At 33.0% G+C, this 23,381-nt stretch overlaps 1 protein-coding gene across 5 annotated transcripts in view; it reads left to right on the plus strand.

Moving 5' to 3' along the window:
• LOC129754228 (uncharacterized protein ZK1073.1) overlaps positions 1–23,381 on the plus strand; it is a 327,678-nt gene that overhangs the window by 93,769 nt on the left and 210,528 nt on the right. The window contains exons 1-2 of one of the 5 annotated variants that reach the window (XM_055750153.1): positions 1,654–1,797; positions 2,463–2,690. The exons of 3 other annotated variants lie outside the window; for them this stretch is intronic. In XM_055750153.1, coding sequence (XP_055606128.1) covers positions 2,634–2,690 — 57 coding nt within the window. In that variant the 5' untranslated portion in view covers positions 1,654–1,797; positions 2,463–2,633. Of the gene's footprint in view, positions 1–1,653; positions 1,818–2,462; positions 2,691–23,381 lie in introns of those variants that run through there. One more of the 5 variants, XM_055750155.1, reaches the window with a different exon arrangement.

Raw genomic sequence — 23,381 nt, forward strand, 5'->3', positions numbered from 1 at the left:
CGCCAACTTATGTGTTGAATTGTATTCTTGAGATCATGAGTTCGACAAATCTGCAGTACACATCCCCACATTCCTGACACCATGGCTTCGTCTGACCTGTTATGGAATGAATGTATTTCGTGTATGTGTGTGTTTTATTTGAGAGAATAAGTCAATCACTTACGGAGCCGTTTAAAAAATTTGTAACATTTACAAATGATATAAATTTTACGACAGGTACTCCGCATACATGTACATATATACCTGTCCAGCTGTAAAGTGATTGGTCGTTTTATAAATACATTTATGCATAAAATGATATTATAATGAATTCTGCATCAATCTTACCTTTCTATCCTTCTTACCAATCTTACATTCTTACATTACGTATCTACTCGTATTTATAGCTCTTGGCTCCCTCCACTTCGGCAAAAATTGAATAACTTTTTTGGCAGTTTATTCACATTTATAAATTTCCTAAGGAATTTCTAACTAGAAGTTTTGAATCAATTGTTTCCTTGTACTAATTTTCTTCATCATTACATTTTATATAGCTTTACTCAAGGCGCTTGATAACCTTGAGTTTATCTGTAAGAATCATTAAAGCCAAAAATTTCAACAAAATGGGCTATTCTACTGATGAGACTACTTTTGTTTCCACTTCTAATTTCTCCGCTTGAAACTATTCACACTTTTTTTTCAAATCTCACCGGGAGGAAGAGAAAATTAAACCGCGCGCATCTGGCTGGAGCATGATATAACCGATGTTTATCGGTTGTCTTGATTGGATTAATCAGATTTGTTCAAAAAACCGCGAGATGATTGCTTTTAAAAATGCAGGTAAAAATTTAAACGCGAAAAAATTACTATATAGAATTAACTTTCTATAACAAGTGTAGATAGGAGCGGATTAAGGAAATGTGAAGGGTTAACTTACAGCAAATACCTAGGTACTAATTATTCAATTAGAATAAAATCCATTCAACAAATATTCTAGTTTATAAGTGTCTTGAGAGCGATGATTTGAATATTTATAAAATCAGGTTTCATTTGAATAGGCAATTGTTTTTAATTTATCCATATTGATGAAGTTTTTTCATTTACAGCTGACTTAAAAATAAAAAAAAAAACTGAATAAATGCTATGGATTTCTTATTTAACAATTAAAATGAGGTTCAATTTATACATCAACCAATATTCGTGTTTCATTTTTGTTAAACTTATTCTGTTACTTATTTCAATTAACCTACACCCCTGACAACTGGCACTCAGGGTGGCCTGAGAAAATCTGCGTCGGAATTTTCACCCTCACTCAGTAAGGACGCGAAAATCCGAACCAAAACAGAACTGCACCCGACCGACTTGAATCTATAGAGAGGAGGGGGTGATTGCTGGGTGGAAAGTTCAGCTCCAAGTGAGTGAGTTTCCCCCATCCCCCAATAATGAGTTTTCTTTGCCTGTTCGCTCATTTTGTTTCTCTCAGTTGTTGATAACAAGAGGGTGGTTTTCTCTCCTGGTTAGTCGTTTTGCTGCGATTTCGCGTTGGGTGGTTGGGATATAACAACTTTATCCTCCTGCTGGAATGGCAATTCTGATGAGTGTCTTGCTTGTTGTTGCCTCGTATCTGTGCGGTTTGGTTCGGTCCACTTCTGTCTGGTCATTCTGGCTTATCTAGCGTTCTGGGGCTGCTTTAGCCGTTCAGTTTAGTCTAATCGCTCGAAGCCTTCGGATCGCTTGCTCTAGAAAGGGTGTATTGTTCAGTCGGTTTGGTTCGTGTTTGGCTTCTTTTCCGAAGAGCAATAGGATTTGTTCGGTTTGGTGAGGGAAAAGAGACGGAGGTCGTTTGCGGTGTTGTGCTTTTGGGTTTGAATTTGTCGTCTGAGGGTTCACTTTTTCCTACTCTTTTTGGAGGGGAGGTGACACTATCATATTTGGCGGTAGATAAAGTGCATGTACTAGTGAGGAATCAGTGCAAACTACTCACACTACTTGCTTGAAGGAATTTCGTGCGACAGTCGTGGCTTCAAGCAATGATAAAAAATGGAAGCAAAAACGAAGCTGTCTGGTTGAATAGTTTGTGCTGAAGTGTTAGTTTCCAGCAGTGGATGTGTAAAATGGGGTTTTTGGGTGGGGTGGGTTTAAATTTTGTTGTAACAAAGAGCCTGTCCGGATTTGGTCTCTGTGTACGATTACAATTTTCATCTCCGGCTCCCAGTTGCAGCAGCATCATCCTCCTCCAACAATTATTCTGAACCAGCAGTGCATGAGTTGGTTTGGTCTGTGTGCTCTTTTTGCGCGCCTAAATTTATACCACCTCCAACGACGTTGTTTGGCTGGCTTGACATTCCACAGGATATTTCGGTTCAAAACGATGCGGGATATCAAGATTTGTAAATTCATTTTTACCAGCATACAAAAGTTTCGGGAAATGTTTTTGTGTTTCTTCTTCAATTTTGAGTGCTGATTTTTTCGTTTTTCCGTAGAAAGATTTATAATTAGGTATTTGCAGCAAAAAAAAAAAAAAGAAAATTGATAAGAACCAAAAATTCAGACGGTGCGAAATTTATAACATCTGAATTCGGTCATCGCCACCATAATCATCAACTAAGACAACTGAGTGAAGAGTGAAAATATCCCGAAGGATTCATACAAAGATGGATAAAGCCAAGGCTAATGACACAGGAGTAGCTCCACAGAAAAGCGGAGTACATGTAAGTTTGTTTTTCTTTTTTCCTGCTTCTCCAAGTAAAAAGATATGAAGTGTGGAGAAGATGAAAATATGAAAGATAATACCTATCTGCTCTACACATGGAAGGAACAACTAGCTCCAGTTCGTTTAGTTTAGGAACAGCAGGGCAAAACATAATGACGAAAATCAAAGCTTGATTGTTTGTGCTTCAGTAACAAAAAAGAAGGAAAAACTAAAACATCTTTTTGCGCGGGGAATACCGTTTTTCCGGTCAGTGTTCTTCCAGATGTATCTTTTGTATACGATAAAATCGGAAATGTTTATCATTGCGTTTCTTTTCCGTTCAAGTAATTCTTTTGAAAATGATTTTATCTTTCCAATTTAAAAGAAATAATTTGAAACCTAATACCTGTTTCCGTTTTCATTAAGTAAAGAAAAAAAAAATTTGCTGAGAAAGAATTCACGACTTTTTTGTGTTTCTTAGTCAAATTTTACTAACCGTTACGATAATCTTCTTAACACATTGCGGGACAAATGCGCAAATTATCGTTTTTTTTCGCTTGCCGCGAGTATGCTTCACTTAGAAGCATAACTCAAATGTTTTCAATTATGTGATATTTTTTTTTGTTCTGTTAAATTGAACACAACACATCGGGTGACTCAAAGATACTAAATTTGTCAAATTGGGTTCAGTGGAATCTGAGATATTGAATGCTAAATTTATGTTTTCCGGCTAAGATTTTTTCACGACACTTAAGATGTGTCAAAACGCCTTCGCTTTTACATAACTTCTGCAATAGAAGAAGTGCTGGAGCGAAATGAAACTCCAATTTGTGTTTGAAACTTAGAAAAAAATACAAAAATTTATTTTTACAATATAAATTAATTGTTTATAGCAGTTTATACAATCTCAAATGAACATTTTTGATTCGTTATTTAAATCGAGCTCATTTTTAACATTCTCAAAAAGAATTTTTTGCAGCACTTCTCTTCAAGGCACAAAAATAATCCGAATAAATCTAAGGAGAATGCAGTGATCATTCGAGAAAAAAGTAATCAAGAATGAAATGAGAACTTTTTTCAAACCGGTGTAAATTTTAAATAACTACCACAATAAATAATATATCACGTTCTGTCATGGCCGTAGGAACGGGGAGAGGGGGTTAAACCCCCCTCCCCCTCCATGAAGGTCCAAAAAAGAAAGCAAGGTGTTATACTCTACACTCAAAATTTGAAATTGATAATCAAATAATTATAAAAGAGTAAGGTTATTCAAGAGTAACAATCTAGACAAAAAACTTTGGCCAAAATCTCAAAAATCCATCCCAAGTTCAAAACTCTGCTACAGTTTTTCAAAATTTTCCCACTTTAAAAATAAATCGTTTATTTAAATCGGCTCAGACCTTTCAGTACGGAGCCAAAATTCTGTTTTTACATTAATTGCTTAAATCTATATTACAGTTTTGATTCAATTTTTTCCTACTTGTTCATAGAAATTCACAGCAATTGTAATGTTCACATTACAAAATAGTTTCTGAAGATGGTTGAAATAAAACAGTAAACCGAAACGTAAAAAAACAAGCAAATCTTTTCTTCTAAACATCACCGAACAACATCAACGAGAACCCCCAAAAGAAATTCAGCTATGAATATTAAATTTGGAATGGAATTAAACCCATTTCGGAGTTTCTGGTTCCATATTCGCATAACCAAAGTTGTATTTACATTTTCGCATTTCGGATTCTGTATCCAGTTCAGGATTCGATATAGTTCGAACAATCATAAGAAATTATAAATGAAAACTGCTTTGAAATTCTGGAAATTAATTCTTAAACAAAATTCAAACATTCCAAGTTTCTAACTGGCGATACAATATTGAAAACTCAGATTCAGATTCATAATTTAAAGTTCATATTTTAATTCAGATTAATGATGAATAATTTAAATAATGAATTTAGATTGAACGCGAACCACAGATTTAAAATTCCTGGGTGCGAGCTCTAAAACTTGGCTCATAAAATTCTGATCTGGAATTAAGAAATCGTTTTTTTCTTATTTTTGAAATCGTATAGAAATCCGGAAACAGATTCACAGTTCAATAATTTTTGAATTCAGATTCAGAATTCAAATTTAGAGTGTAGATCATAAATTCAGAAAAAACTTTCGTTTGTAAGTGAGTTTTTCAATCAACATAAAATTGTTTAGAAATTCAAGAGATCATAAACTTAAAAATTTGATTGTCAATTGAATTTGAAGATTTCAAATTTTTAATCACAATTAATTTGTGCATATAATTCGGCTGAAAATCACAAATGTAAAATGTTATCTTATTTTAATCGTTATCTTATTTTAATATTCTTATTTAATTTTTGGCATTTCAGCGAGTTGTGAAAATTCAAGGTAGAATATTTAGAAAGAACATGAAAGTATTATAGGTGGAAAGATCAAAGCTAGAGCGCTTTGGGTAGAAGAAATTGAATAGTTGGTGAAAATGTGAGCAGGGCTTTTGTTTTGTGAACAGCTTTTGAACTACTTACGTGATTCTTTGCCGCGCGCCGTTTCAATGTTGATAGGAAGCGATGAAGAAACCCATCGCATTCCTACCCACATTGAAACACGGACGGGTCGAAGACATGAGATTGTGTCCGACCGGGCAAAAAATCACCCAAGCAGCGCTCACATGTGCTGTTCTATTGCTAAGCCAATTCTATCGATGCGTGCTACTTTTTTAGGTACATCGGATGGTTGCTACTTTTTGTTTCGCATATTATCCATCCGATGCCTTACTTTTTTGCCAAATGCATCGTGATGAATTGTGTTGTAATTTTTGTTATCCCATTTCCCCCCTTCTTTAGCCAAGTGATTCTGTTATCTTATTTTAATCGCCGCTGGGATATATTCTTATTTAATTTTTGGCATTTCTTCGCGCGGCAAAGAATCACGCAAATAGTTCAAAAGCTGTTCACAAAACAAAAGCCCTGCTCACATTTTCACCAACTATTCAATTTCTTCTACCCAAAGCGCTCTAGCTTTGATCTTTCCACCTATAATACTTTCATGTTCTTTCTAAATATTCTACCTTGAATTTTCACAACTTTGATATTGGACAGAACAAAACCTATCAAAATTATAACTTATCAAGATATGAGTGCTTCGAGAAAATTTTCTAGTGGAAGGTCAATAAACCACATTATTTGATAAAACCATGCCCCATTTTTGGTTTCCCAAAAATTTGATTCAATTTTTTGAATCTGTTGAGCAAAACTCGTTAATGTAAGGTTTGAGCCGTTGACTTCGATGTCCGTGTTTCAGAAAAAGTTTTACGTATATCAAAATAAGATATAATCATTTTATTTTAGGACAATCCGAAAAAAATCTTGTTCATTGAATATGAGCTCAACCCCATTCAAGTTTGTCAATTCAAGTTTGTCAATAAGATATAATTCAGATTAGAGAAACTTAAAATCGAAAATTTGGAGTACTGAATTATAACTGAATCAGATGTAAATATCTTGGTAAGATACGTTTGAGTTATTATTTTGATATGCTCTCCTGATCGGGATACTTTCATGTTCTTTCTAAATATTCTACCTTGAATTTTCACAACTCGCCGAAATGCCAAAAATTAAATAAGGACAAATATAAAATAGAATATAAGTTTATTTTCTAATTTTTGTTGTATAGAAAAAACCCAATTTTTATTCAAATCAATCATCTAAAAGATTTTCAATATGGAATTGAATCTTTATGGGTAAAATGTACTGTTAAAGAAACTTCATCTTCATCTGGAAAATTTGCACATATTTTTTTATTTTCTCGGTGTATTGCTTAACATTTTTAAAATTACAGTTTTTTTAAAGCCGAATTTCAAGCTTATATCAAAAATTTGAATCAAGTTTGCATTAAGAAAACTGTATCCGAAAATTTCTTATCTCTCACTTTATTTTTTAAAGTTGATTTATTTTTGTCAAATGATAAAATCTTTGAATTAGCAAAAGAATTTGGAAGATTCGGCTTGTTTGATTTGATACAGAGTAAGTTTTTTTTTTAAATAAGGCTCTCCTAAAAAATCTTTTTTTAATGCTTGAATCAAATAGGTTTGATCTACAATAGGTTTGATCTACCAGGCAAATTAAAAAATTCAGGATTCTAACCATCGATGGAAGCGAATTTCATAATTTGTTATTGAAGGTTTCATATAAAAACTAGCAGACCCGGTAAACTTCGTCTTACCATGTTCAACTTGGCGTCCATTTTCCATTTTTCCTAGTTTTCTTTACATTTCTCTTCTTTTCCTTTACTCGAATCGTCCCGCTTGATTCTATCAAAATTAAACCTAAGAATTTTAACTCATCGGGTCTTTTAAAATCCAATTTTTGTAACTTGTTCCATAAATAACTGTATGTTGATAATATTTATCTTTCATTTGCTGTATTCCATTTAGTAGATTTATTATGGCTTGTTCGAGTTCACATTAAGTTATTGTTATTGAAGTTTTTGTTATTGAAAAGTAGATTATTTTATTGATAACTTCAACTTACGTTTGCAAAAAATCAAAAAGTTCATTCTGCCTTTAAAAACTTCAATCCTATCTAATCTATTTCAAAGAACAGACTCTTGTTAAGTTAATGTGTCTAGCGTTCTAGACATATTGGATTATACGAAATAGAATGTAAAGCTTCCCAATTTCTTATTTTCAAACGTCCGCAAAGTGTCATTATTTTATATTTACCATTACCAAATTCATATTTTTTGGACAACAATTTACTTCTTAAATTAACACGAATTAAAAATGGTTGTAATATTTGAAATCGTTTACATGGTTTTGATTCGATCGATAAAATATCAATCCGTGTTACATCTCTAGGCGTCATTTATAACCTTGTGCTGTGTACAAATAAGCAAGGAAAAAAACACATCTAGGTTGCATATCGCCCCCACGTGCGTAAGAAATGTAGGTACTTGGTTGAGAAACAGGCGCCTAATTTTTAAATTTATCCAACGATCAATGAACAGTATGCTTTGGTCACTATTATCTTGCAACGACATTTGATAGCGACGCCTCGCTCATGGAGACGAAAAACAAACCCCTCAAAGAAAAGAAAATTTCAAAAAATGGATGCCTGACTTTTCAATTTTAGATTTTGGCAAAACAAAATTTATTTGTTGTAATCGATCGGCAAAATGTCAATCTGAGTCACATCTAGGCGTCATTCATAACTATGTGCTGTAGAAATGAGCTAGGAATCAAGAAGGAAAAAAAATCACATCAAGGCTTCATATCGCCACCACTTGCATTGAAAATATGCTTGGTTGAGAAATACGCGCCAAAATATTCTCACTGATCAGTATGCTATGCCATGGTTAATACCCTCTTTCGACGTTTGCTCGCGACGCCTCGACCATAGAGACGAAAAACAAACCGCCCAGCCGGCGCCCAAAGGAAAAAAAAATCTCGAAAAAATGGAAGCCATGACTTTTATTTCATTCAAAAAACTACAAATTTAATTATTACGGACAATTGATGCGACTTTGTGTTGTTTTTATTCTATATAAACCGATTCGCATGGCTACAGAATATTCTAAAAATAATTTCATTTGAATCGTTTCGGCCATTCCGGAGGAGTAGTACTACAAACACCGTTACAAGAGAATTTTATATAATAGACTAGCTGACCCGGTAAACTTCGTCTTACCATGTTTAACTTGGCGTCTCGCTTTCGTGAACATGTCCTAGTTTTTTTTACATATCCTTCTTGTCACGCTTAATTCTATCGGAATCAAACCTAAAAATTTAAACTCAATTCTACGGGTCTTTACATAGATTATCAAAACATTACCCTCAATCAATCTTACATGCATCTTACAGGAAAACTTTTAATCTACTTTTCTTTGATTCGGATGCTTTGAATTTTGCCGAATGGTGTCAGGTATCAGCTTCCCGTTGAAAATTTGAGTTTTTCAGCACTCAACGTGACCATCAAACTTGGCAAGCCTCATGCAGCATGCTTAAAAAATCCACTCTTTGTAGCTTATTCCATAAATAACTTTATGTTGATAATATTTATGTTTCATTTATTAAATACCATTTAGTTGATTTCAGAATGGGGGTGCCCAATATTATGCCTAACGCAGTACTTTCAACTCCCGAGTTTCTTCGGAGAGGAGATTTTTTACTAACCATTTTCAAGCAGCTTTTTGTTCACTTTTTTCACCCTTGGAAGCAGTAATAAATAAATAATATCCATATTTTCATCAAAACCATGTCAAAAAAAAGTTCACCGTTTTATTATTAATTTCAGCAAAAAATGCTGATTAAATTCCTTTGAACATTTACCCAATTAAATAAAAACTATCGGTTTCAAAAGGAGGAAGAAATATGTTTTATTTTTTATATTCAACCAAATTACAGCAATTTTATTTGCATTTTTATGCTAATGGACATATCTGCCAATTTAAACCATTGTTTTTTTAAAGATTCTAACTGAAAACATTATTAGCTAATATGTTAAGGCTACAATGATTCCATGAGTTCATTCGTTTTTTCTGGAAGTTTTCATGTAAATATACCTCGAAACCTTTAAAAACATATAAGTGTCTTCCGGCTATCATCACAGTTCAACTTTCATATTCTTTCAAAAAGAAATATTTAAGTAAATTGTCCCATTTACTGATGCAAGTGAAAACACATTGCTCTTTTTCAGATGCGTCAGCGTAAAGACTTTTTCGACACTTTCAGGGCATAATAAAAACTTATCATAAAAATTCTGCATCTGCTATCAAAAAAATAATGCTTCTGGAATATCAATCACAGAAAAACTTTTCAACAAAAAAGCGGATCTAAAGTCTCTTCTATGTAGCCAAAATATGTTAAACATAAACACACTTTTATGTTAAGTACGTACTTGAATACTGTGTAAACAAATAGGAACCTGTAAACAGTTTTTCGGTGAATGATTTAAAAAGTTTATTTAGTCAGATTGTTTCATTGGGCTCAACGGTTTATAGATGAAGAAATAATGTGAACATGTATATATGAATAACGTATAAATTTTTTGTAAATGTTGAACGTTTGCACTTGCTCTAGTGTATTTTTTAACTGAAAATTCTTTCATTTTTATTGATAACTTTCACTTATGCTTGCAGAAAATCAAAAAGTTCTTTGCATTAGGCCTTGAAATAAACATCAATCCTATATAATCCTTTTTAAAGGACAGACTCTTGTTCAGCTCATATGTCTGTTCATCTTCAATGGATTGTGTTGTTGTTCTGTAAATTTAAAGGCACCCGAAAAATTTTCAGTTAAACACATTTGTGCATGTTCGAAAAATGTTTCTAGGGGTATTGGATTATAAAATTGTATGTAAATCTTCCCACTTTCTTTTTTTTTCAAATGTCCGCAAAGAGTCATACCATAATTTTGTATGCATCAGTACTAAGTTCATATTTTTCAGACAAAAATTTCTGCTGAACTTAAAATAGTTTTTTTTAAATCGTTGAAATGATATTGATTCGATTGGCAAATTATCAAACTGGGCGTCATTCATTACTATGTGCTGTACAAATGATCTGGAATCAAGAAGAAAAAACACATCTAGGCTTCATATCGCTACCACATGCATTGAAATTATGCTTGGTTTAGAAATGCGCGCCCAAATATTCCAACTAATCAGTATGCTATGCCATCGTTACCATCCTCTCTCGACGTTTGCTTGCGACGCCTTGGACGACCATGGAGACGAAAAACAAATCGCCCGGCGCCCGAAGTAAAGAAAATCTCCAAAAATGGATGTCATGACTTTAATTTCATGCAATAAACTACAAATTTAATTATTACGGACAATTGATGCGACTTTCTGTTATTTTTATTCGATATAAACCGATTCGCATGCCTACAGAATATTCTAAAAATAATTTCATTTCAATCGTTTGGGTAATTTCGGAGGAGTAGTACTACAAACACCGTTACAAGAGAATTTTATATAATAGATTTAGTTCAACATTTAGGTTTTAAACCAATTTTCTAAAGAAACGATTTAATGCATAAAGTAGGGTTGCCATAATTTTTTCAGCATGTATTCGGGCCTGACAAACCGGCCAATTTTATATAAAAACCTGACAAAATCCGGGCATTCAATTTCAAAGTGATGACCATAAATCCGTGCAATATCCGGGCAATTGTTCTCCCTGAAATTACTCAACAAAAAAAAAATTAATAAAAAAAAATTTTTCGACAAAACTTATCGACAGATTTTGATTCGTATTTAGGCTTCCGAAAAACCTTTTTTTAATTAATTTTATTAAACTTGATCAAAAAATTTCGTTTTGGAGGCGTTCGTGTTTTTTGTTTGATTTGCCAAATAATGTGAATAAATCCGGGCAACTGGGCTGGGCCGGACTGTTACCAAATTTTATATCAAATATCCAGGCAAATCCGGATAAAACCGGGCTATCTGCCAACTTTAGCGTAAACTATTAATGTTTAAATACTAGACGGCTGCAAAAAATGACTTTTTACTTCCATATGTTCTTTCGGTGTCTTTTGAGTCACCAAGCATCAGTGTAAAATTTGAGATGATTTTGTTGATTCTTGAGTTCTTGAGTTTACGCAACGCGTTTCAATTTTGTATTGTAAAAGAAATTTTTGCGTATTAAATTATCCAGAAAAATGAATTTCGCCTAAAATGAAATTGTTCTTTGATTTTAGGTATTGACTATTCAAAAGCTTCATTTTTTGATAACATGACAAGCTGCTAAGCATTTCATGAAAAAAGTTATAACCATTTCAAAATAAAACATCTTTATACATTGAAAAGTATTTAATAACAGCGGTCTTTGCTTGCTAGAGCTTTTAATAATTTGATGAAATGTTTTTGCATCTATAAATCAATAAATTCCCTGGCTATGCAAAGCATTTTTTCTTTTTGGGATTTTTTATTCTTATCCTACGGTTACACAGCTTACAAATAAGCAATCGAAAATTCTAAAATTAAAATAGTTAATTTAAAAAAAATTGTATGACATCAAATATCATTTCTGGGCTACAAGTTAGGTTTGTGCTTTGTCAACATAAGTTGTACTGAAAGAATCAAGGAATATTTTTTAACCAAAGTTATATTTTTTGGAACTTTTAGCACTGGCGATTTGTAAATGAAAAATTTTGTATCCATTTCCCATACAAATTTCCATACAAAATGAACACTCGTTGCGCTAATTCAGGACTGGATGGATCGCTTCCAAAATTTTTATTGCTATTTCTGGTAGCAAAAACAACCAAAAATAGTAATGGAAGGTGTAAAAAAATTAAGAATTTGAAATTTCCTATTAAGTACTTAAGAATTTTTTTTCTCTAATTATAGACACTTTACAACGTTTGTGGCGTTCGTGTCTCAGTACTTAAGAATGAATAAGTAATTATATCTTAACAAACATAATTCGTTTTCATTTTTTGTTAATCGTTCATTGTTGCGCTAAAAATCATAAATAAAATCAGTCACCTTAACCCCGCCCATAAGTCGTTAAATAATTCATGATTTCTTATATTTATTTAAGGACATTACGAAAAAATATTCCTGAATTCTATCCGGATAATATCAGAGCAAATGCTGGGAATTTTTTTAAAATTAAAAATTAATTTGCATAACTTGAAGAGAAACATTGAAAATCAATGGGAATTAAATTTCTAAAACCGGGCAATCTAGAATGCTCACGTTATAAGCATATGAATGAATATGAATAATGCAAATGTATTGTTAGCTCATTGATCATTATTGAAATTTGTGAAAATCAACTTTATTTCACTTCAATTTTACTGAAGTAAATATACTGAATTAAGCATCTCATTTTCGCATTGATAATTTTAAAATTATTTTCAATACAAATAGAGATTCAATTTATTGACATTTTCAATTCTGTATTTTTTATTAAAGTTTCTTGATTTTCTAAGTTTTGGTAACTTGAGATCTTTGTTGAAACTTCTAAAATCATGTGATTTTTTTTAATGATAACCGATTATGTGTTATGAACATCTAATCTATATTCTGATTTTATGTTTTCAAATTTATTTTTTTGTCGAATTTAAAATTACTATTTGACAAATTTTTCTGCTTCCAATATTTGATGTGAAATCCAAATCACATTTTTAAAATTTCATCACCTTACATGAAAACAATTTTTTTGTGTTTGTGTATATGAAATTGGAATAAAATTTATATTTTGGAAAAAAATATTAGTAATCCTTCTTTGGCTCTCATTGCGACTTTGTTACTCAAGTTTGAAGGTATATGATTTACATTTATAATTTGTTTCAAATGTTGATTTGAAGATATTATTTTGATTTGAGACACTGAATTGTGGTTCTGAATAAAATCTGATTTCAGGGACCGAATAATACTCTTGAACTGCTTTTTCCGTATCTCCGTAGAGTTTGAATTTACTTCTCTTGGTTTTGTCTGAAAAATTGATGTTCCCAATTGTTATCAGGAAAATTTTTATCCTGTTTCCAATGAAGCACATACCAAGCTATCAACGATGAGATAAAAATATTTTAAAATCTTTTTTCGATTTTTTCTTAACTTGAAAATTTTAGTTGCTGATAGAGCTATTAAATAAATTACGATTCGAATCTTGAAATTCACACTTCTAATAAGAGTTTTCATTTTCGATTAGTTGGCATATTCGAAAAAAATCCGTAGGGCCCCCCAAGAAAAATTACATCGGGCCTCCTGATCTTCTCAGATAATCCAGCCCTGCGTATGTTATCCATTTCCGTCAAAAAACTTACAATATTTGTTTTACAATTTTTTTATTTCTATTCTTTCGATTCTATTTTGTTCATTTGTAGAGGATTTTAACCAGCTTGGTCATTCGTCCTCACTAGTTTTTTTTTTTTTGATAATTTGATCACTATGATGGTCCAAAAAGGGGTATTTTCTGGCATCAAAACATTGGGGGCTGAAAACGTTCATTGGCCTGCTGGAACCCATGCCAAATTAAAGCTCTTATGTTTTTTTTTAAGCGGTCACTCAACGAGCCTCAAGTTTGTATGGAAATTGACATCATTTGTTATAGCGAAATGGCTAAAAACACTTTTCTGCTCTAACTTTCAAGCACATGTACCGATTGCTCTACAAAGGTTATATAAAATAAGAAGTAGTTTGCAAAGTGGATCTTGTAATTTTGCTAGAACAAATGATGGTAAAACTCCATTCAAACATGAGGGTTGTTGAAAGACTTATTAGAGTTATCCAAAAGAGCTGAAATTTTGCACAGTTTCTGCTGGCAGGCCAAGGTATGATTTCATCTTCCAAGGTATTGATTCCAGAACATATGTAGTTTTGATTTCATCACTGAAGGTATAGATTCCAGAACCAATCCCTATTTTAGGACCACCCTATTGAACAAATTTTCTATGATTACAATTTTTAGTTATTTTTTAAAAGATTTAATAAGAAGATCGTTTTAGGTTGCATTTAAAACATTCACTGTTGTTAGGAGTGTAAAGCAAGATTGCTGGTGGGAAGATTTTCAAACGTCTTAAGTACCTAACTAGAATTCCTGTTTCAGGGTAACTTTTAGCATACATTTCCGAAACTAACCCTGCAATGTTAACATGTTATTGTTGTTAAAGGGGAAGCTAGTTCCACAAATTCTCCACCTTAATTTCTAGAAGTCTGTTGAGGTTAACTGAAGAATATTTCTTAATCTTGTTTCATATCATAGACGTCATTACAGATGAAAAAATGCGAGAAAGTTACCAATATAACCAAAAATGAAAATGAACTAAGTTTTTCGAGAAAATAATAGATTTCTCAGATATTTTAAATGAATTTGACAGGTCATAACAATTTTAAAATAGGAAAATTGCCAAAGTTACATTTCAAACTTTTCTAAACTTTTTTTTGAAAAATATTCACCAAAATAACACCTCAATGAAAGTTTTTTGTTCTGGGGCTAAGAGCTTATTTAAACTGCGATCTTCAGAATCTTCTTTTTTGCATGAAATTTACTCTTAGCTTAGCTCAGTTTGGCATGGTTGACTACTCCGAGACAACCGATTCAAAAACAATGTATTTAAATAATAGAAAAAAGAGTTATAATTTGGCGATAGATCGGATTGAAGGGATTTTTGAAATAACGATTGATGTAAAAAGATTCAAAATCATTTTATCAAAATTTTGGAATAATTTTGCGACATTTTTTTAATGTGGCACAAACATTTTTGTTTATTTTTTCATATTGCAAACATTTTAGTCAAGATAATTAGCAATCGGTCAATTTCGTTCGATCCTGACCATTTTCACCATTGATTTGAAGAATTTAAGTAAAATTTGAAACATAATTATTTTATTTATTTTTTTATTTACATAGTATTCCGTCTCACGACATAACTTGACGAACATAATTCCTAAAATTCACTCGGTCCATGGCAACCGTTCTCCAATTTCTCGGGCACCCCACGTTCGCCAGATCACGCTCCACTTGGTCTAACCACCTCGCTCGTTGCGCCCCCGCTCGTCTTGTTCCTACCGGATTCGTAACGAACACCTGTTTTGCAGGACAGTCATCCGGCATTCTCGCAACATGTCCCGCCCAGCGTGTCCGGCCAGCCTTCACCATAATACATAAATAGAAATTAAATTTACTAATAAGGCTGGAACAAATATCAATTTCTTCTTTTGTCACCCCCCCTCCCCCCTTCGAAATTTCCAAAAAGACCCGAAGGGAAGAATAAATCAAATTTGCAGTATCTTAGGTATTTTTTGAAGAAAGAAAAAAAATCAAATATCCGATAAATTAAAAGACCAAACAAATTGTGAAAGATGGGAGTTATTTCACATTTTGTTTTCTTGATTTTATTGAGTTTTTCGATAGAACGATACATGATTTATGGGTTCTTAAGTTCAATTGATTCCAATTTATTTGTTTTCGCTTTTTTAAATTAACTCCTCCCCCTGCTCTTGCGATGTTCCAACTTCAAATGCCAAAAGAAAGTTTTGAAATTTGTTCCGGTTTTATAGAAAAATCATTTAAAAAGAGAATACTTAGCTTTCACGTTTCTCGGAGACCAAAGAACTCGAACGGTTGACCCCGAAAGTTCCATCCCATTTCAGGAGCTACACCCTCGGATTTTATTATCAATATTAACATATGCACTTCAAAAATAAGGGATCGCTGAAAAAAAAAACACTTCCGCCTTTGACGGTCACAGCCTACTGAGTCCAAAATAAGCAATACAAATGTTAATAAAAAATTTATTTTTTAGAAATTTAAAGTTTTGGCCTTTAACTGTAGTTGAGCTTTAACTTGTTAAAATAGTCTACATTAAATTTTAATGATTTTACCACATTTTTTTCAAAATATTGTCTGCTAGTGGCTCTAGAGAGTGAAATTGCTAGTGGCTCTAGAGAGTGAAATTGGAGCAGTTTTTTTTTACAAATCCAACACATTAAGCTAAATTTATTAAAGACGATACAACAAGTAATAGAACTCTGATAAGACTCTGATTACAAGAATAACCAAAATAAGTCTTGCTATTGATTTTCACTTCGCTATTTTCGTGAAAATTGTCTAATTCAATCTTATTCTTTCATACAGGGCGAATTCTTGTTTTATACGAACTTTTTTTTAAATGATTCTATTTTGATCGGTTTTTAAACTGTTTTCTTGAAATACAATCCAATCCCTGCCTTCCGTTCGTATCCAAATATTAAGTTGAAAAGGACGATCAGAATACTTTTATTCAAAAAGTTTCTCCAAAACGTCACAAATAACTGTTTTCGCAGAGTAAAATGTATTGGACTAAACAGTAGATAAAAGAGAAACAACTTTTTTCGATGATGGACAAAGTATGGCTCTAGTTTGCATGAATTTTACTGTTCATAAAAACAATATCAAGTTTTCTTTTTAAGGTGATTAAATTTTGAGAAGTTTTATACTCGCCTAAATTCAATTGCAACTGTCATTTATTTTATTTTCGTCACTTTAGTTATTTTAGTTATTTTTTTATTTTTGTCATTTTTGCCATTTTTGTAATATTTTTCATTTTTGTCATTTTTGTCATTTTTGTCATTTTTGTTATTTTTGTCATTTTTGTGATTTTTGTCATTTTTGTCATTTTTGTCATTTTTGTCATTTTTGTCATTTTTGTCATTTTTGTCATTTTTGTGATTTTTGTCATTTTTGTCATTTTTGTCATTTTTGTCATTTTTGTCATTTTTGTCATTTTTGTCATTTTTGTCATTTTTGTCATTTTCGTCATTTTTGTCATTTTTGTCATTTTTGTCATTTTTGTCATTTTTGTCATTTTTGTCATTTTTGTCATTTTTGTCATTTTTGTCATTTTTTGTCATTTTTGTCATTTTTGTCATTTTTAAAGCAATTGAGGGTGATAGTGAGAGAAAATTTCAAATTTAAATGAAAAAAGATTTTGGCTGTTGAAAAATTTCATTCAACTGTCAGTAATTTTTATCAATCAAACTATATGAGTTTTGTAATTGTTTAAGACGCATGGATGTTACAAAAAATACAGATTTATTTGATATTTGAATTTGAAATTTGAAATTGAATTTGAATTAACTACATTGTCGGTTACTTGACCTGAGGTACAAAAGCTTTGAATCATTAACGTATACCACAAAATGGAAACCCGAAACCATTCGTTCAAACCCACGAAAAAGAATAGCTAGCTAGCTATCATCAGCCACAACAAGATAGCCCAATGGTAACCTTTCGATGGGTCAACCGAAAAACCGCCGAAAATTTGCTCATATCCGGTGAAAATTATTCCAATAGCAGCAAAAGAGAGCCACATCGATCCTTTCCACTTCGTACCGGGAGCTTTCGAATTGCACCTTTTGGAGATTTTGCCTAGTTTTTCCTTTTAAAATTGTTATGGAGTGTCGATTTTGAATTTTCCAAAAATATACAAAATAGTTAGTTTTTGGGTATGTACAAAACAAAATTATAATTTGAAGCATTTTCAAATTATGAATTTGAAAACATAGTTGGGATTATTTTTTTTTATTTTTTTGAAAATGGCCGAGGAAAAATCGCCAGAACATGCTCTAGCCCTGGAAATTGCGCCGCAGGAAAATTTATCGGCAAGATGGAAAATCTCGTTTTGCTTTACCCATTCTCTTAGCATCCTGTCAGTTTTCCCATTCCAACAAAAAAAAAATGGGGAAAGGAAATTGCTTCGCCAACACACAGATGGCTCAAGGGACGAGGCAAAGAAATCATGTGGAGGAGCACCGAGACGAAGTTGAGCCAATCCGGAAAAGGTTGGATTATATCCTTGGGAGGAAAGCAAAACAACAACAACCACGAAAAATACAACCTGTGAAGGATGCTTCTTACGTAATATTTCGGATCCCTTTTGCTCTCCGAAATCAAGAAGAAACCCAGTTCGGGAACAAGGAAAGCTTTTATTTTCATTTTCATTTGACTAATCAGGATTGGTGAAGTTTTCTGTTTTTGGTTCATTTTTTTCTCGATACTGACTGGAGCTGATGTTGTTAAACCGACAGGGTCATTAGCTGAAACCGACCGTGGGAAAAAGTTCACCGATTGGCTCACCTTTTTTCCATCCCTCTGAGGAGTAGGTGGAAAAGTCCCCTCGGAGTATAGCGATGCTGATTTAATGGGAAATCGATCGGAAAATAGGAAACGAAATCTGAATTCAATTTTATGCCGAAGCGAATCGGTTTCTACGTGAATGAACGCATTCTGTACAGCTGCATAATTTGACTGAGCGTTTTTATTTGCCAATTAAATATTTGAATTTCGATTAATATTTATTAATAAACAAAAAGTGTACGGGCAGATTTCTTTTTCAATCAAAACAATTTTTCAAATCTGTTGATCTAACACAGCGGTTGGGGAACCGGGGTAAATTACCCCAAATGGGGTAAAAGTGAAATTCTTGGGGGTAACAGTGAATATTTTGTGAGTGAAAAGTGTACATTTTTATTTTGCAATTTGTTGGTGCATAATATGAAGATGCTGAAAAAATTTCGATTTCGTTTTTTTGCTCTTCGTTATGGAGTAATATCAACTTAAATAAAAATGTTTTGGGGTAATGATTCAAAAAGTTCCCCGACCCCTGATCTAAAACATTAAAAAAATCCTGGAAATACTGTAAATTAAATATACTTAAATATACTTAAATATACTGAAAATCCCAATTCACAACAGACTGAAAGTTCACTTCCAACATCTGGTAGGTTTAACTTATACCGTATAAGATTTAGAACACTTGATAGGTAACCAGATTTTATACAAAATTTACATAAGTGATCATCAATGAAAAAACATAGATTCTGAAGTTAACTTTAGAATAGCTCAAATAGTACAGTGAAGCTAAAGGTAAAGTAAAGGTAGAGTAAAGGTAAAGTAAAGGTAAAGTAAAGGTAAAGTAAAGGTAAAGTTAAGGTAAAGTAGAGGTATAGTAAAGGTAAAGTAAAGGTAAAGTAAAGGTAAAGTAAAGGTAAAGTAAAGGTAAAGTAAAGGTAAAGTAAAGGTAAAGTAAAGGTAAAGTAAAGGTAAAGTAATGGTAAAGTAAAGGTAAAGTAAAGGTAAAGTAAAGGTAAAGTAATGGTAAAGTAAATGTAAAGTAAAGGTAAAGTAAAGGTAAAGTAAAGGTAAAGTAAAGGTAAAGTTAAGGTGAAGTAAAGGTAAAGTAAAGGTAAAGTAAAGGTAAAGTAAAGGTAAAGTAAAGGTAAAGTAAAGGTAAAGTAAAGGTAAAGTAATGGTAAAGTAAATGTAAAGTAAAGGTAAAGTAAAGGTAAAGTAAAGGTAAAGTAAAGGTAAAGTAAAGGTAAAGTAAAGGTAAAGTAGAGGTAAAGTAAAGGTAAAGTAAAGGTAAAGTAAAGGTAAAGTAAAGGTAAAGTAAAGGTAAAGTAAAGGTAAAGTAAAGGTAAAGTAAAGGTAAAGTAAAGGTAAAGTAAAGGTAAAGTAAAGGTAAAGTAAAGGTAAAGTAAAGGTAAAGTAAAGGTAAAGTAAAGGTAAAGTAAAGGTAAAGTAAAGGTAAAGTAAAGGTAAAGTAAAGGTAAAGTAAAGGTAAAGTAAAGGTAAAGTAAACGTAAAGTAAAGGTAAAGTAAAGGTAAAGTAAAGGTAAAGTAAAGGTAAAGTAAAGGTAAAGTAAAGGTAAAGTAAAGGTAAAGTAAAGGTAAAGTAATGGTAAAGTAAATGTAAAGTAAAGGTAAAGTAAAGGTAAAGTAAAGGTAAAGTAAAGGTAAAGTAAAGGTAAAGTAAAGGTAAAGTAAAGGTAAAGTAAAGGTAAAGTAAAGGTAAAGTAAAGGTAAAGTAAAGGTAAAGTAAAGGTAAAGTAAAGGTAAAGTAAAGGTAAAGTAAAGGTAAAGTAAAGGTAAAGTAAAGGTAAAGTAAAGGTAAAGTAAAGGTAAAGTAAAGGTAAAGTAAAGGTAAAGTAAAGGTAAAGTAATGGTAAAGTAAATGTAAAGTAAAGGTAAAGTAAAGGTAAAGTAAAGGTAAAGTAAAGGTAAAGTAAAGGTAAAGTAAAGGTAAAGTAAAGGTAAAGTAATGGTAAAGTAAAGGTAAAGTAAAGGTAAAGTAAAGGTAAAGTAAAGGTAAAGTAAAGGTAAAGTAAAGGTAAAGTAAAGGTAAAGTAAAGGTAAAGTAAAGGTAAAGTAAAGGTAAAGTAAAGGTAAAGTAAAGGTAAAGTAAAGGTAAAGTAAAGGTAAAGTAAAGGTAAAGTAAAGGTAAAGTAAAGGTAAAGTAAAGGTAAAGTAAAGGTAAAGTAAAGGTAAAGTAAAGGTAAAGTAAAGGTGAAGTAAAGATAAAGTAAGATAAAGTAAAAATAAAGAAAATGACTCAAATTGGTGTTTTGATCTCGTTCAGTTTTCATGGAAATGTTCTAAGGAATTTTTTGGACTAGTTTAGAAATGTGCCCAATGCCTAATGACATTCCAGAAAAAACCTGCAAAATCTTGTTTAGCAAAGTCACCTGATGAACTAATCAAGGAGCTTCCAAAGCTCCCATCATCCTCTAGAGATGAACTTTCCCCAAAAGCCCCAGCTCATAATCTACCGCCATTCAGCTGACGTCATTCTGTTGCTTCTCAAGACTTAACTCATTCAACCCCGAATCCTTGTAGATAGGTACAATTTCACTTCTTGGTAGGTAGTGTTGCTCCTTATTTCCATCCCGATTTCCAGAACCTGTTTGCCCTTCATTGTAAATTTATGAAGCCCACTGGTAGTGCATAGTTACATATGTACGTAACATACACTAGTGAATGCTTTGTTCATTTATTTTATGTTTCTTGCATCAGCTTCAGCTAAGAGCACCGAGAGAAATGTGGAACAAGAAACATTATACAAACATGCTGCACACATAATGATGACGGAGTCGTCCTTCTTTTTTTCCATATTTTTGTCTCGCTCTGCAAAGTCTTCTTGAGAAATGCTCTAGGGAAATGCTTTTAAGCTCATTCATATTCCGTAAGCAGGAGACCGACCGGTGTGATGGATGTCCTGGCGAATCGACTTTGTTGAAATGGTAAATTAAAAATAAACAGCGCTTTTCTCACTCGCGCTAAATCAGCTAGAATTTGCATATTCTTAACAGAGCGACAGAAAAGTCAAATTGATGACACCTTCGCGCCAACGGGAGTTGAAGCCACTTTCAATCTTGTTGATCGACCGTTAAATTACATAGTCTTCAACGAAAAAGTCCCATCGTAGTTATATCAATGATAAATTTTGAAGTTTTAAAGGTTAACGGCTTTATCAGTCATATTCTTGAAAATCAAAACGAATGATTTTTACTACTGTCCAGACGTTTCGGCTATTTTTTGTAGTCGACAGAAACCGTTGCGTTATTGTCAACAGAATCCAGAATTTCTTAAACAAAACTCCGATAAACTCAAAACAACCTACATCCTCCTTTTATAAAAACGCTATCAAGTCAACATCAAAATTCATTTCTGAAAACAAAGATCTTCTGATACTACAATCTGATAAAGGTAAACGGATGGTTGTGATGAAAAAAGAGGATTACAACAAAAAAATGCTACAATTACTCAACGATCCCACCTACGAGGTCCTGAAAAAAGATCCCACAAGCAAAATCACCAAAAAAACAAACGAAATTATCAACAGACTACATAAGCTCAAGCTCATCGATAAAAAAACTGCAACAACACTGGAAGCTAAAAATTCACTTCGCCCATGCATCTATGGTCAACCTAAGGCTCACAAGCCCGACCTACCACTACGCCCTGTTGTCCCAAACATTACAGCTCCAACATACAAACTAGCGAAGTTCGCATGCAAAATACTTCAATCATCATTCAATAGCGAATTCAACATAAAAGACTCCTTCCAGCTAGTAAAAGTCCTCCAACAAATCAAACTACCACCCGAGTACACATTAGTGTCCTTTGACGTTATGTCCCTGTTTACAAACACTCCAAAACGGCTCATTATACATGATATAATTATGAACTGGGACACCATTGGAAAGGCGACAAACATAAACCTAGATATTTTCATCGAAATTATAGAGCTCTGTCTAGAGAGCTGCTATTTTAGTTTCGGTCAAAAATTCTATCGGCAAAAAGAAGGCACAGCAATGGGTAGTCATACTTCACCAATTTTATGCGATTTGGTGATGGAAGGCCTCTTGAAAAATTGTACAAAAAAACTCAATTTTTCAATACCTTTGCTGGTAAAATATGTTGATGATCTACTACTAGCTCTACCCAAAGACAACCTGGACCACGTACTGGAAACCTTCAACTCTTACCATCCCAAACTTCAATTTACGATGGAAACAACAAAAAACAACGGCATCGCATTCTTGGATACATTTATCACCATCAACGAAGACAGAACCCTGAACACCGAATGGTACAGCAAAGACATTTCATCCGGTCGCCTGCTAAATTACTGTTCTCTCCACCCAACAAGCGTCAAACTAAACGTTGCAAGAAATTTCATCAAACGAGTGATCAAGTTCGACTCTCAAAACCAACAATCAAAACAGCACACTACCATCCACAAAATTCTCCGCAAAAACAACTACCCGAAACAACTTATCAACCGCCTCATCAATAGTAAACAACAAATGCACCAACATGAACAGCCTTCACCAACAGAAAAAACCATCTCCAAACAACCATCAACAACCGCACCACCCACCCAGCAACAAGCACCAACCAGCCCAGCACAACACCTCCAGCAGAATAAAACCGAACAACCATCAGCAGCCGTATCACCCACTCAACAACAAGCTCCAATCAGTCCAACCAACCAGTCTTCACCAACAAAAACAACCATCTCCAAACAACCATCAGCAGCCGCACCACCCACTCAACAAGCCCCAACCAGCCCAACACAACACCTCCAGCAAATCATAACCGAACAGCCATCAGCAGCCGTACCATCTACTTCACAAAAAACACCAACCAGCCCAGCACATCGCCTCCAACATAACCCAACCAACGATGATCACCACCAAACAGCCGAAGAAAATCCACCAACAAATGATCTCCAGAGCACTTCACCAACAGCAGAATCCAACGAGCATAACACATCACAACAAATCCGCTATTTTCCACTCACATTCATCCCGAACCTATCCAACCAGATCGCCAAACTCCTTAAAATAGATTATGGTGATATCCGAATTGCCAATAACATCCCAAAACCGCTTGGAATGTTATTTCCCAGAGCTAAAGATGCCATTTCATC

This window comes from Uranotaenia lowii, chromosome 3 (genome assembly GCF_029784155.1).
Source record: "Uranotaenia lowii strain MFRU-FL chromosome 3, ASM2978415v1, whole genome shotgun sequence".
Taxonomy (NCBI): Eukaryota; Metazoa; Arthropoda; class Insecta; order Diptera; family Culicidae; genus Uranotaenia; species Uranotaenia lowii.